The sequence below is a fragment of the Chenopodium album genome, chromosome 20 (genome assembly GCF_948465745.1).
Source record: "Chenopodium album chromosome 20, dcCheAlbu1.1, whole genome shotgun sequence".
Lineage (NCBI taxonomy): Eukaryota > Viridiplantae > Streptophyta > Magnoliopsida > Caryophyllales > Amaranthaceae > Chenopodium > Chenopodium album.
The window spans coordinates 6403259-6417558 of NC_137853.1; the positions used below are offsets into that span (position 1 = coordinate 6403259).

Below are 14300 nucleotides of genomic sequence, written 5' to 3' on the forward strand. Positions count from 1 at the left end.
ATATTTCAGATCAGCTACAGTATTCAAAAAAAAAAAACAGCTCTATGATGGAAACTTGAGTCAAATAAGGCTGTGTTAATGTGATACTCAAGTTTCCTCGAATTGCAAAGAGCAGAAGGAAGGCTGCCATTAGAAGGTTACTTGTTAGGCATCAGAAAGAAAAAGCATTGTTCTAGCCTGGCTCGGAATCTAAGCCAGTGAACTCAGCTCAACCAGGGTGTCCTGTACCGTCTAGGAAATGGGATGAAATTTGCGTAATCATATCCACAGAACATCAATAACAAAATAGAAATTTTAATCAAAGCTTGCAAGTTAAAGCACTGTCAACTTGTGCTCACCACACAGTAGATATTGAACACCTTTTTCTCAACTGTCTTCTCTCAGTAAGTATTTTCAATACATTGAAAGATTAAGAAAAATAGAATTTCCCAAACCATGTAGCCATGTAGGTAATTGTGCTGAAACACTCCAAAACAAAAGACTTATTATCATGAAAATTTTGATTAGCTTTATCATTTGTCTCAAAAAAAAAAAAAAAAAAAAAAAAAAGATTAGCTTTATCATGAGAATTTAAAGTAAGAGTTATCAAGAATCCATAGCAGTTCAATTTCTTAAATTCTCATGGCTTGAAAGTTGAAGCAAACTTCAGCAACAAAGTCTTGTATAAAATTAAATTGCAGTGAGAATTATAGCATCCTATGTTAACAAGAAATTAGTAATTAAAGTAATAAGAAACAAAGGGAAAGCAAGCAAAATCAACAAGTAAAGAAGGGCTGCTAACAGAGTTGAAGAATTAGCGAAAATTCAGACCAAAAAATGAATTGTATTGCCTCTAGTCTATTTACGATATCATCAACCTAAAAGTCTCTTCAACGATCCAAGTTATATTTTCTCACTCATGTTGACCCATGAGACCTTCCAAAATGGACATCACAAAAACCAAAATACGTCCCTGGGTCAACAATTGCTAGTTGTAAGTCTTGTAACCATTCTCACATTTTTTTTGTCAATCCCTGTGCCGAAGGATGTATACCTGCCATGGCCTAACTTTCTGTGGAAGCTACAAAAGAAAGGTCCCCAACTCTTGCCCATGCCTTGTCAAGCAGACCTTGCGATCCCCAACCCATTCTAAGTGGTAGGACAGGTCAAGATTGTGAAGCAAAAGATTTAAACTGTCCACATCACTTGACCGAGCATGTACCTACATAGATATTAGAGAAGGTATATGTTTGAGATTGCACCCCAAAATAATCATATAATCATCCAAAGCACAGTAAAAAAAAACCTCCAAGCCAGACAAACAATTATAAGGACATCCTAGCAAGACATCCAAACAGGCTGAATCATCTCCAAACAATAACGGGAGGCAACTAAAGTCATAGTGCTAAACCTCTGAAAGCTACAATTGAATGTAAGAGAGTTTGAGTCAATATGAAGACATAAAAGACACCAATTTCTTTCATGAAGCACAGATACAGCATCCAATTATCTTTCTTAGCATAGTGTAACCGGTAAAGCACATTAACAGGAGAACAAAACAATTCAATATATATATAGCAGAGAACATAAGTGATAATTTACACAATAATTATGACTACGGAAAGAAGACATCAAGGGACAGATATTCTTTGATGTTTGCTTAAAGTATAAAGAAACTTCTAGAACTGCAGAACAGTATATTTGGCTTTCTTGCTGCAAACTACCAAAACGCCAAGCACCTCAGCACCTCTATCACATTTTCTTGTCATGGCTACAAAAATTCCTATTTTCTGTTCAACATAGCAACTCGATGCCAAATTGATGGATATTTATGTACTCCAAACTAAAAGCCACTAATGTACATATGAAGAAATTGCCAATTGAAAGAATACCTGTGAATTTGCCTGTCTACCATTTCCAGTAATGTTTGCCATTATGCTCGCCCTAGAAGAATTAGGCGAGAAGCCTTCCCATGGCGGAACAAATATAAGTTTAGTGCATTGTATGGGAGTAAAGTTGCGGCTTAGCTTTTCCCACCATGCAGATCCCAATGACCACCATCTTATAATTAAACCATGCTCCGAGAAAGCAACCAGTCCCTGCCATTCAAAACATGCATCGAAAGTGTTAGCATGACTAAAATGCATTAGCCACGTCCACAAGGCAAAGAAGAAAATTTATAGATCTAAAGGAGCACTATAACAGAGTTAGACTAGGTAAAGAGAATGAGAGTTTATACCATCCCAGGAATACATAAGCAGAATAGGCCCATAATTAGGCCGAAAAAGATAACTGGAGTCCAAAAGGAATTAATTGTTAAACACTGTGCTGACTCACCCGAAGCTTTCAAGTCATTTCACAACAGGAAGTGTTGACAACAATACTAATGTGGTACAAACAAAAAGGTATTTGGCACAGGTAACTTCAAAAACACTATCAATGGAGAAAATGGAAGACACTTATCCACGCACACACAAAACCCCCCAAAAAAGTCCAAATGAAATCAATAGAAGACTCTTTGATAATGGGATAGTATGACATCAAGGCTAATTATATCTTATCTTACAAACCCAACAAAAGATCAAATAACAAAACACAATAATGATAGGTGTGATTAAGAAAAACTATATCACGAGCTCAATAAACCTCCAAAGAAGGAGAAGGAAATGACTAGAAAAGAAAAAGTTACATCAAGGAAGTAGTAAGCCAGACTAAATTACCTCCCCATCTGGTGAAAAGGTCAATGTAGATATTGCAGTAATGACAGTTTCAGGAGCTCCAGAAAATAAAGTTGGGAGTCCGGGAGGTCCACTTGCATCAAGAATCTTGATTTTTGTGACACTAAAATCAAACAGAAAGAATAGGACACGTTCAGCATCTGAAACAAGCTGGTACCATGAGCAGAAATGGGATGAAGCAGCATATTTTCAATCTTTTCGAAACAACTTAAAACTATTTTTCACAGGAGAATAGAGAAAGCAATACGTTAGATATTAAGTAACCCATTTGATCTATTATAGTAATTATACTCCCTCTGTCCCACAATTAAAGTATATTTCAAATTGCACAATCTTTAAGATATACCTTTGCCATTAATATTTTTTATTATGTATTAATACAAATTATAAAAAGTTGATATTAAAATTACGCATTAAAAAAAATCTAACAAAACCTCATATGACTTTTATTGGAATATAATGAGAATTTTTGGTCATTTTTTAAAGGTTGACCATGAAAATAAAAGTAGACACTATATTATAGGACAAAAAGAGTACTCAACTTCAATTTCCTACTCCAACATCCATTATGGGAAGGAACTGTTTCCAAGCAAGATTGCACTTGCATACAAGCTGAGAACAAATCCTTGCTCCCTAGAACAGTGCTAAGGGATCCTTTGTTATTCCAATTTTAGCATAAATTTGTAGACTACAGGCCAGCACTCTAATTTGAGAGCACTGTACAAAACATGCAGTTCATCACCAAATGCAGACATCCTGCTTGACTGTAGCAGTGAAACATTGACAAAGTAGTTAACTCCAAATGATGACAGGAAAGTGAACGCTAGCAAGGGAGTACCTAATAGGTGCTTTAAGTAGCTTCTAAAAGTAATTCTAACAAAAATTGCTTGGATAAAACTACCTTGAAAGCCAGTCCAAGTGAAGCTTCTATACTAAGTAAAACAGAGATCTTAGAGCTTTGGCTTCAGCTTTCTATGGCTTATCAAGGTCCAGTTGCATTTTCTATGCCTATCAGATTGGTGACTTTGATGCAATCCAAGCAAAGAGTTGTGTACTTGTGTACATAACTTTGTCATTACCTTAACCCAAGAATGCCATTTAGAAAATTGATGGACCGACCTGTGATTATGTAATTAGATAAATGCAGTTCTAAACTTTAACTTATTGCACAAAAAGGTGTTCTACCACATCCCCCCTCCTTCCCCCCCCCCCCCCCCCCCCCAAAAAAAAAAAAAAACAGTAAGGCACTGAAAAGAAAATTGTCAAGTATAAAGGAAGCAATGAAAAATGCGGAGATTGTTTCAATCTGGTAATCGATGACATTATGACCAGCAAAGCAGCAATTAAAATGGCAATAAGCTTAGTCTCAATGAAAAGTACTTAGCCCTAAATAAAACAACCCAATCAGGGCCCTCTTAACTGTTAAGGCACCTACTCAAGTAACCAATAACCCATCTATGGGCCTATAGTATCCTGTATAAATCTCAGACAGATGGTGCATATTAAGCTTCAAATGAAGTAAATGTGTCACAATATTCAAACCAAAAACCACATCACTTTCTAAGCTGCTAGCACATGCTGCAAATCCAAAGAAAGCATGAAGAATGGAAAACCGGAAACTCATTTGGTTTTCTTAGAGGAAAAATACTGATGAGATTGGCTTTTAGGAATGATATGTCATGTCACTATATAAGAATTTGACATCATGAGGGATTCAAAAAGGATAAATTGTTCTTACTAGATAACATCCCTCCAGCAAGTGTAACAAACAGAGGAAGTGGACCCAGAAAATAGATGTTAAAACTGCCAAAAAACATCTTTGTTTCCTGAAATGCCTATTGTTTCGATTTTGAACTAGTTTACTTTGGGATAGTACTAGGGATGATATACACTGTCTGATGAAATTAATTCCACAATGTTTTAGTGGTATCTAGCCCTTTTTCATGGAAAATTTTACTCTTAGCTATCTATATCATTATCTTAAGATAAGTGATAGACGATTGAAAAATTTAAGATAAAATTCGCATACCTTTGCATGTCATAAATATGAATACTTGCATTGTTAACCTCTGCAATAGCATCTCCAACAGCTAAGCGTGTAGAGGTATCGTTCAAAGCAACCATCGGATAAACACGTACAACCTCTTTCAAAGTTGCCATTGAACTCTGGAGGCAAGTCTTGCGCATAACTGTATTGGCAGGATCCATTGTTTGCAAGATGAAGTTGACCACCTGCACATCTGTCTGAATGTCAGAGCCATTAAATGTTCAAGCAATGCAGAAAATCATAAGCTAGTTATCAGATATAAAATTCTAAAACAGAATTCATTAGAAGTAAGTTTACTACATTAATTCATTTGGAGTATTTTAATAACCTATAAGTTGTGATACCGTTAGCCACTTGAAAAAAAAAAAGCAAAGAATACTTTCAATTAGAACATGATACAGATTAACATAACTTTTTGGCACAAACCATGCATATGAACAGTTGTAGCCTGATTGCCTGAATAATAGCACTCAGGGTGTGTCTATTCAATATATATTGAATGATTTGGACTAGTATGTTTGAACTTTTAACTTATCTGACCTCATTTCATTGAACTTATTTTGTAACTTGCTTTGTCTGAATATGTTGCAACACACCCAGAATCTTGCAGTTGCCTAACAGATTGTGTTTATACATTCAGATATCCTTTGAGGTAAACCAAATGCTATATACTATCAAAGAAGAAGGATGCCTAGTATTCTTGTCATTATCTTCCAATCTTTTATCCAACAATTTCATAGACACTGTTTTCCAATATTGGATCTAATAATTTTATAGGCATAAGAATGGAATCACAAACCTTATTTAGATACTGAGCTAAGTTTCTGGGCGAACCACGCATGAGCCTAATGAAAGTCATAAGGGATACTATATGAACTAGTGAATCAGAGGCAGTAGACCATATAAGGCCTTCGACTACACTCAGAAATCCAGGTATATCTGCCAATGCTAAACTTGGAAGAAGAATGTTGACTAAAGTTTCCCGAAGTTTAGGAGGTACAGCTGCAGCCACAGATGAAGTATTCGCAGAAGCACCACTTACAAATTCTATTTGAAAGAAAATGTCCCCAATAAAACTATGAATTTCAGCACCTATACATGCTTTCCACGTTGTCTCCATGCCTTCAGCTAGGAGTTCTGCAGCTGTACAACTATATTTCTCATTCATAGCCATGACTAGTTTTATTAGTGGATGGACGACCAACATTGCAAGGCTGGGTTTTACAAGACTTGGATACCAAACAGCTAGAGCTGCTGCAACAATAATATGAGATGCCATTGCATCTTGACTTGTTCCACCAACACAAGAAATCCAATCCTGCAGTTCATAAGATTCAAGCCATTTCTGTATCTCAGCTTCTTCAACTTGCAAAGATGCCCCTTGAATTTCTGCAGACCTTTCAGCATGCAGACAGCTAGCCTGGGTTCCTGTCTTTTTCTCATTTAACAATTCACTATCTCCCACTTGACCTACATAGTTTACAGTATCTGTGTGTTCAGTCGTTCTCAAGCAACACAGGGGTGGAGGGATAGCCCTTGAAGCAGCACAGTGAAATAAAGATCTGGCAGCCAAACGAACATGCTCATCTTCATCTTGCCAGAAGCTGACCAATAGCTGAAATTGAATGAAAACCACATATTTCAGGATCAATATGAAACTTGACTCAGAAAGATGCATACAGCTGAGCTACTTGGGTTTTAAATGAGCATCGATGTGGACTGAGGAATGTAACAGCGAAAAGGTTGATGTTTAAAACCTTGTTGTTCGTTCGTTCGTTTGTTTGTTTTTTTTCTTATTATAATTTATTATTTGTTCACTTTTTTTTAAAATTTTTTTTTTTTTACAGTTATGGCTTATATTCTTAATACTCCTAGCTGACAGAGACAAATTCGTTCTTACATAACTTTGAACTGTTCATGCTACATAGTATTACAAAATTTCCTGCTACCAGCTTTGGTTAGTACAACAGAAAGTCTGGATCAATAACAGCTAATATCATTTCAAAATTTTGAGAATAAGCAGCTATACAGCTCGATTCAAGAAGAGTATCAAGTCTATCAATTATTAAATACTAAGAAACTGAAATGTTGTCGAACAAGTTAAGAAGAAAAACACAAAATTCATTCAAATCACACACAGTAACATCAAGAAACACATAAAGTAAATGCATGCATTCAACCAGAGATCTAAATAAGGTCTCACCAACCTGTAGTGACGGAGGCTTCACACCAGGAACTTTCTTAGCGAAATTACGTGTATAGAATGCAGATAAAGCACTGCATCATGGATTCAAAAAGTTAGATTGCTGATCCCAGGATAATAATAAGGCCGAAAGAAGACAAATAATTTTTCGTTGTACCATTAGTAACTACTAAATAATGGCGAAGAATGCAAATCCAACATCCAATGGATATGCTATGTGACCACATTATTACAGAATCCATTTTCTATGAAATGTGGCAGTGATGAAGATAATGTCCTATTTGTTTTATTGCATTGGACTATATGTGAAGTTTGTGCAATTGTGTGTTATAACTGTTTAGAGCTAAACAGATCCGGGGAGAATCATTAATTTGCTTTAAAAATTTGAGCAGGAGACAGGAAACACTTTAGGCATACATAAAGTTTACAAGTTTGTTATTTAAAGTAGAATGGAAAGTGTAGTATTCGTATTCTGGTCAACAAATCATGTTTTCCGGATTAAGTAAATCTTCCATTGTTTCCTTTGTTTGCTCACATCTTTTCTTCTTCTTTCCTTTGTATTTGTAGTATTCGTATTCTAGTCAATAATCACATCTTTGTTTGCTCACACTTGAAGTAACAGCGTGGGAATATTAACACTAGGCTGTGTCGCTGTGATCACTTGCTTAATGGGTGTTACTTTCCTTTGTTGAGGTCTTTAAGATTTTCAGACAATATATTCTTATATTTTGATGTATACATATCCAACAAGAAATTTTTCTAGCCCTTGTTTCCTCTCTTTTTTTATTTTTCATAATTCCCTGCTAACTCCTATGTTTTTATTTTTCTTAAAAGTATTGGTGTTTGCATGTATAATAATAGTTCACTTTTTCAGAAAGAACAAATTTATTGGTAAAGAAGAAATTTGTAGATACAATATGCAGAAATATTTCCATTTTAGAAAATGTATCCCAGAGTTTCCACAGTGAAAATTGGCTGAGTCAGGTAAAAAATTTGGTAAATGATTTGCCATGGAATCAAGTTATTTATTGAACTTTGGTCCTTTATTCCAGGAATAACAGTTAGTTAATATAACATATTCAGAATATTAAACTGCAAGTTTTTAGTAGGTTGTATCCCAGCTCCTGTGTCCAACTTTAAAATATTATTCCCAGTCCAAGATTTTTCCATTGTGAATTGGACACTATTAATCCTACCTTTTTTTTTTTTTTTTTTGAGGGGGATATTAATCCTACCTTTAGGGGAGGTATAATGGGTTAATATGCCACGTGTTACTTTGTGATTCGTCAAAATTTTATTTATTTATTTTTTTTTAAAAAATATAATTTAAAAATGTTTTTTTTTTATCCCCTTTCCTTCTTCCTTATCCTTTTCCCCTCCTTCCTCCATATTTTCCGGCTAGGCAGCCAGCAGCCCAATACTCCCCTTGCAACCAGCCACCCCACCCCCGAAACACTAAAACCCAGCCACACCCACCCCTATAACAGCCTACCCCAGCTACCCCCACCCCGTAACACTGTACCCCAACCTATCCCCACCCCAAAACGATTCATTTCAGCCCTCCCACACCCTCAAACGCCCAGCCCCAAACCTTCCGTAATACTTGAAAAAATGCCATCCCAGCTCTCCCCACCTTGAAACGCCCCACCCTAACAAAGGCGCATCTTGGGTCTTCAAATTGGGTATCAATTGAAGTTGTTGGTGTCAAATTGCTAGATTAGAGGCCAGAATTTTGCTTTTAGGTGGCCGAATTGCTGATTACGGGTGGTTTGAAGGCCAAATTGTTGTCGATTGGTGGCGGATTGGAGTGCAATGACTACGACAATGTATAAAAAAGCTCAAGGCGCATTGAAGCGAGAGGGGTTCTGCTGCACCTAGGTGCGCCTCTTTAAAGTGAGGCGCACTATATGGGCAGTTAAGAAATTTTGGCTGAAGTTTGCTTCATGTACGCCTAACCCAAAACGCCTCGCCCAGATCAAAATAAGTGCTCACCCCTGATCGCCTTGCGCCTCAGCGCCTAGGCGTGCCTTAGGTGCGCTTTTTCAAACACTGGACTACAAAATGGATGAATTGCGCGGGTGCTGCGTTGTTGAGTGATGATAGATCGCTAGTGAAAAGGTGGTGTGGATGCTGGTGGTGTGATTGTTGGTGAGTGAGCAGGGAATAACGAGGGCAAAGGGATTGCATGGTGTGAGGGGCTGAATTGGGTTGATTGATGTTGTTGGTGCCTGGTGGTTGGAAATGAAGGGGGACTAGTGGTTGGGGAAAGGAGGGCTGGTGCATGGCCAAGAAAATAAAAAAGTAAAAAAATAAAAAAAAAATCCTTGCCCAAAGCACAGGTTACTGGTTATAAGGGACCATTAGAAGAAGATGCCTCCCAAACGTTGGATTATTAGATAATAATCAAAAGGTGGGATTATTATCAGCGAACCGGTCAAATGTGGGATTATTAGAATCAACTTTTCCTAAAAGTTAACATTATTCCCACCTAATATTCCTGCTAAGCATGTAATTTATTCTCAATGAATCAATTGCCACCAACTAGATGATAAAAACCTTCTCAATGCAATTATGAGATTAGTTAATAACTTAATATATCCAGCTCAATGAATCATTGCCAACAACTAGATGATAATAATAAAAAAAAAAAAATTAAGAAAAAAGTCTACGGATAAAAAGATGATGAAATTCTGCAATAGGCACTGCAATACCTGCTGGCTCCTGAACAAGAGTGGGACAAGCTAACCATGCTCTGGGCAAGGGACAGCATTGTCAATGACCTCAGTGCACAAAATTCTGATGATGATTTCCAAAGCTGACAATTTAATTTGGGGGCTTAGGATACTATGCGACACGTATGAAAGAAATTGACATAATGTAATAGGAACATCAAATCACCTGAACAGCAGAACTGAAAGCAGGGAATGTTATTGTAAAAGATCCTCCATCCCCTTCCAAACCAGGAGCCAACATAACGTTTTCATATCTTTTTATATTCATTTCCATCATAAGTAAGCGCTCAAGTTCAACATCGACACCCCATAGATGCAAAAATGAGAGGCTGAATTGCAGTAAGCTTAATCTAAATGTGTCAATGCATTGATTAATCTTCATCATATCTCGAAGATTCCCTTGCTCAACAGTATAATTTGACATAGTCCCCAGCTCAGAATAAATTGATACCTCTGATTCATTTAGAGGGGCATCTGATTTGTTTCCTTCAACATCCCCAAAAACATCAGGAGATAACAAAGCTGAAAGGTCAAAACTTAGAATTGCAATTCCAGATATTGGACGGGAACATCTAATTGGAAGCTTTTCATGGTTTCCTGTACTTAGTTTAACAGATCTGGCACTACTACTATTGAGTGATGACGAGCTGCGCTCTGTCAGATTTATTTCACTGAATGAAACAGACACACGACTTTCTAGATTAGATGGCAAAGAGCTTCCTTGTTCTGTCAACGATGGGATCAATGAGGATCTCGAGGTATTATAATTGGATGCATGCCCAGATATGTTAACACCTTTGCAAAAGTTATTAAACATTGAGTGAGCTGCTGCACTGCGCAAAACCCGCTCTCTAGAACCAGCCTTTATATCCCATATGTATAAGGCATCCTTTGTACCTGATGCTACTGATAGATTCTGAGAAAGGCAAGCCAAATAACCTCTCACACCATCCCATACCACTTGCAGAGGATAGCTAGGATGTCCTGGAAACATTCTTTCAACACGCAAAGTCTCAAGAGAGACAAGAGCAACACAACAGTCCTCACCAACAGAGAGAAAACATTCATTCCATGGATGATAACTTTGCAATGGTGGCAGGATAATTTGGCGAACAGGGGCAACATGGTGGTGCAGCACCATAATTGCATTGCAAGTCTCAAGATCCCATACACGAAGTGTGCAATCCATGCTCCCTGACAATAGAACATTGCTGCATACCTGCTCAGTGGAAGCCCCTGTCATCTGGTGCGCTGCCAAACATAAAACTGACCTTTTGTGTCCCAAAAATTGTTTTTTGGATGCATCAGAGTTTATTTCCTGCGCCAAGAAGTTGAACTGGACTAGCTCTATCAGACCGCTATGATAGCCATACACAATTGCATACGGGGTATGAGCATATAGTGATATAACCATTGTTGAAGAAACAATATTTTCTTTTGTGCAATCTAGATCATCTTTCTGCAAAGTGCCTGCAACTACCAGGTCTAGAGTACTAGCCATTGTAGTCAAAGGAGTCACTCCAGGAGTATGCTTTGAGGCCTCAGAGTTTATCACATAACTTGATTCATCAGCCCAATCGTCAAGGAAGTCCCCTTCTCCAAGTAACCTACAGATTTTGCCAAAGCTCTCGCAGTCATCAGGCTGCTGATGCAGTGACCATATAGTTACACGAGGTCTCCACAAGGAAGGCTCCTCATTATGAAAGCAAATTGATTCAATTCGAAGAAAGTTTTGTTGCAATTGAACAAAATTGCTTGACAATTTCACATTCATCGGACTAGCAGTAGCAGGTATCTGATTTACAACCTCATACTTGAAAGTGTCACCCACATAAGATAACTCGTATATGATGGCTGATCCTCTCTCATCCCACACAGAAAATTTCAAACCAATGACATTGTGAACATTTCCGGACTCTGAAGTACAAGTATGGTCAGAAGTGAAAAACATGCCTCCAGCAACACGTGATGCACTGAAATCAGCTCCACCACAATGGTTTTCATCAAAAGAAATGACTCCAATTACCATAGCACTGGAAACTAAGAAAATGATGCACCCGGTTTTATACACTAATCCTAACAATTGCCCACAAGTGGCAACAGATAATACCAATTCTCCTTCATAAGGCCTGTTATTCACAAGAGAAGAACTTTGATGCAGCTTCACCCCACCCTCCTCCAGGTTAGAGTCTTTAACCAACGGTATACATTGACTTTTACCAAATGGATCAATTAAAAGAGCGGAATGCTTTTGTTTGTCATCAATAAACTCAACTAGGGCCATGAACTTTAGTGGCCCAATCGACAATTGTCCATTAAACACTGTTTGCACAATATTGAGGGAATATGTATCAACAATAATAATAGTACATTTCAGTGGTTTTCTGCTCAGAGACTCCTCATCCCCAGGAACCTCACCCCCTTCAGTCGAGTCCACATATTCAGCGTCCGAACCACGTGAATTATCAGCAAAACACGAAGCCACACATACATATCTCCTATTTGTCGGTAATGCCTGAACAATCGATGGACTACCAACCCAAGCAGGCAACTTCCTTCGACACCTACAATGTCCACTCCCTCGACTCCAAACACACAATAAACCATCACTACACACACTTACTAATGCAGCTTGATCGCTACCGGGCAGACTGTCAAACCCTACACCACTATCATCACTACCAACCTTTTCATCTAACGAAGGTAATAGAGGATAAGCAACGCAAAGATCAGCTATTGGCGCAACATGACCACATAACATAGCAACAGGTTTAATCTTCTGCAACAAAATACAATTACCAAAACTAATCACCAATCTCAATCAAATCAAATGTGCCATTTCATGATTGTAAGCATGGAATTGAATTGCCAATAATTTAGAAGTTGATTAATTAAGCAAGTACAAATACGGAAACATTGCAATTAACATGAAAATTCAATAAAATGTTGCAATTAATACGAAACTTTGACAAAATGCTGCAATATACGCAAAATAAAGTGTAAATTGTATGAATTGATAGAAATTTGATTGAATTTAGCTGGTCAATTCATCAAACAGTTGGTGGACATGAAAATGTGAGAGAGAGGGGCTGACCGGAGAAGAGGTGTCGTCGGAGAAATGCCACCATACGACGGAGCCATCGGCGGCGCCAGTGTACAGCGACGGCGGTTCATCGATAACAGCGACGGCGGTGATGCGATGAGACGGCGGAGTTTTCGGCCAAATTCCGACGATCGATCTACACGTCATCGCTATTTTACTTGATCACTGATTTCGTGTTTCTCTCTCATCAATTCCGGTGTAATAATTGTGTGCGACGGGTTAGTCAAGTCTGTAGTCATTGAGGTGGACTGGGTCTTACTAAGTGAGATGGATGTTGAGGTTGTTGTTTTTGGTGGGCTGGCAGATATTTGGACCCGATTTGAAAAAAAAAATGATATTTATTTACTCTCTCAATCCCAAAATAAGTAAAGGTATAAATAGTCAAATTTATGTGTTGAGTTATTGATTAACATGTTGGTCAAGGTAATCTATGCAATATACTTTTTCGTTTATTTATATTTCCAACACACACTTTATCATAATATTTTAAGAAAAGTGGCCCTCACAATCTCACATGATATACAAGTAATAGACTTAAAATGAGATTGAGAGGTAGTTGGAGTAGTTATAATATAATCAAATGAGTCATGAGTTGTAACTAATTAAAGGTAATAGTAGTACAAATTTTACCACGAAAACCTTCCTTTTATAGTGTGTTAGTTGCAGCTAATGTGACGTTTTTATTTTAGGGCAACCGAAACGACTCCCGCTATATAGCCACCCCTTTCTTTCTTTCAGAACCTCGTAGACGGAAGACAAAGGGAGGTTTTAAAACAGGGCTCCGAAGGATCGCGAAGTAGACAGCTCAGCCCCCTAACCATGATATTCCCAAATGGAAACATATAAGAATTGAAGCCTTGAAGTCAAGGTCGTATTAACATTATTAGAAGCTTAACCATTGAACTATATTATAGTTTTGTGTCTTTTATTACAAATAAAATAAATCAAGTAGAATTAAATCATGAATTTTATACATAATTATTGTTATATACGTAATAACTTGAGGCATCGCCCATGCCCCGAGAAGGCAACAACTAGCACTTTTAATTTCAAATTAAAAAAATTGAGGTTTGCTTTAACTTTCGTAATTTTCTACCAGGCCACTACATATATTCTTTAATCTTTTGCTAGGCTTTAACTTCACCAACTTAGAATAAAAAGTTACTGGTCACCAAACCCTCACATTTGGTGCACAACCCCTTAGAATTATAGAAATGGATAGATCGTAGATATTACAACGAACTGTTTCTTTGACTTTTTATCTTCGACTTGGTATTTACTTGGACGAAAGCAGCAAACTATCTTTCTTGAGCACTTGAGTATTCTGGAAGCTTCCTAAGGCTTAAGGATTCAAAACATAGATAAGTTGTATTTGTACAATTATCACTTACATAGTTACATACTCAAAAAATTAATCGTTAAATATAAAACTCCGCAATACTTCGTATATATTAGGCAGTTGTAACCCGTAAGTGATGCAATTATTTACTAAATTGGT

The 14300-nt window shown here is 37.3% G+C and overlaps 1 protein-coding gene across 3 annotated transcripts; it reads right to left on the minus strand.

Moving 5' to 3' along the window:
• Positions 1-785: 785 nt before the first annotated feature.
• LOC145598307 (uncharacterized) lies at positions 786-13006 on the minus strand. 3 transcript variants are annotated; one of them, XM_081654645.1, is made up of 9 exons: positions 12794-13006; positions 9866-12478; positions 9679-9782; positions 6972-7041; positions 5564-6379; positions 4747-4949; positions 2700-2820; positions 1872-2078; positions 786-1201 (listed from the first exon to the last, which is right to left on the minus strand). In XM_081654645.1, exons 1-9 carry the CDS (start codon positions 12947-12949, stop codon positions 1061-1063), a joined length of 4431 nt encoding a protein of 1476 aa, XP_081510771.1. In that variant the 5' UTR covers positions 12950-13006; the 3' UTR covers positions 786-1060. The 3 variants fall into 3 exon arrangements, 2 of the variants coding, with proteins under 2 accessions (XP_081510771.1, XP_081510772.1); XR_014103531.1 differs by lacking the exons at positions 786-1201; positions 1872-2078 and having other exon boundaries at positions 4747-4957; XM_081654646.1 differs by lacking the exons at positions 786-1201; positions 1872-2078; positions 2700-2820 and adding an exon at positions 2839-3481.
• Positions 13007-14300: the final 1294 nt, after the last annotated feature.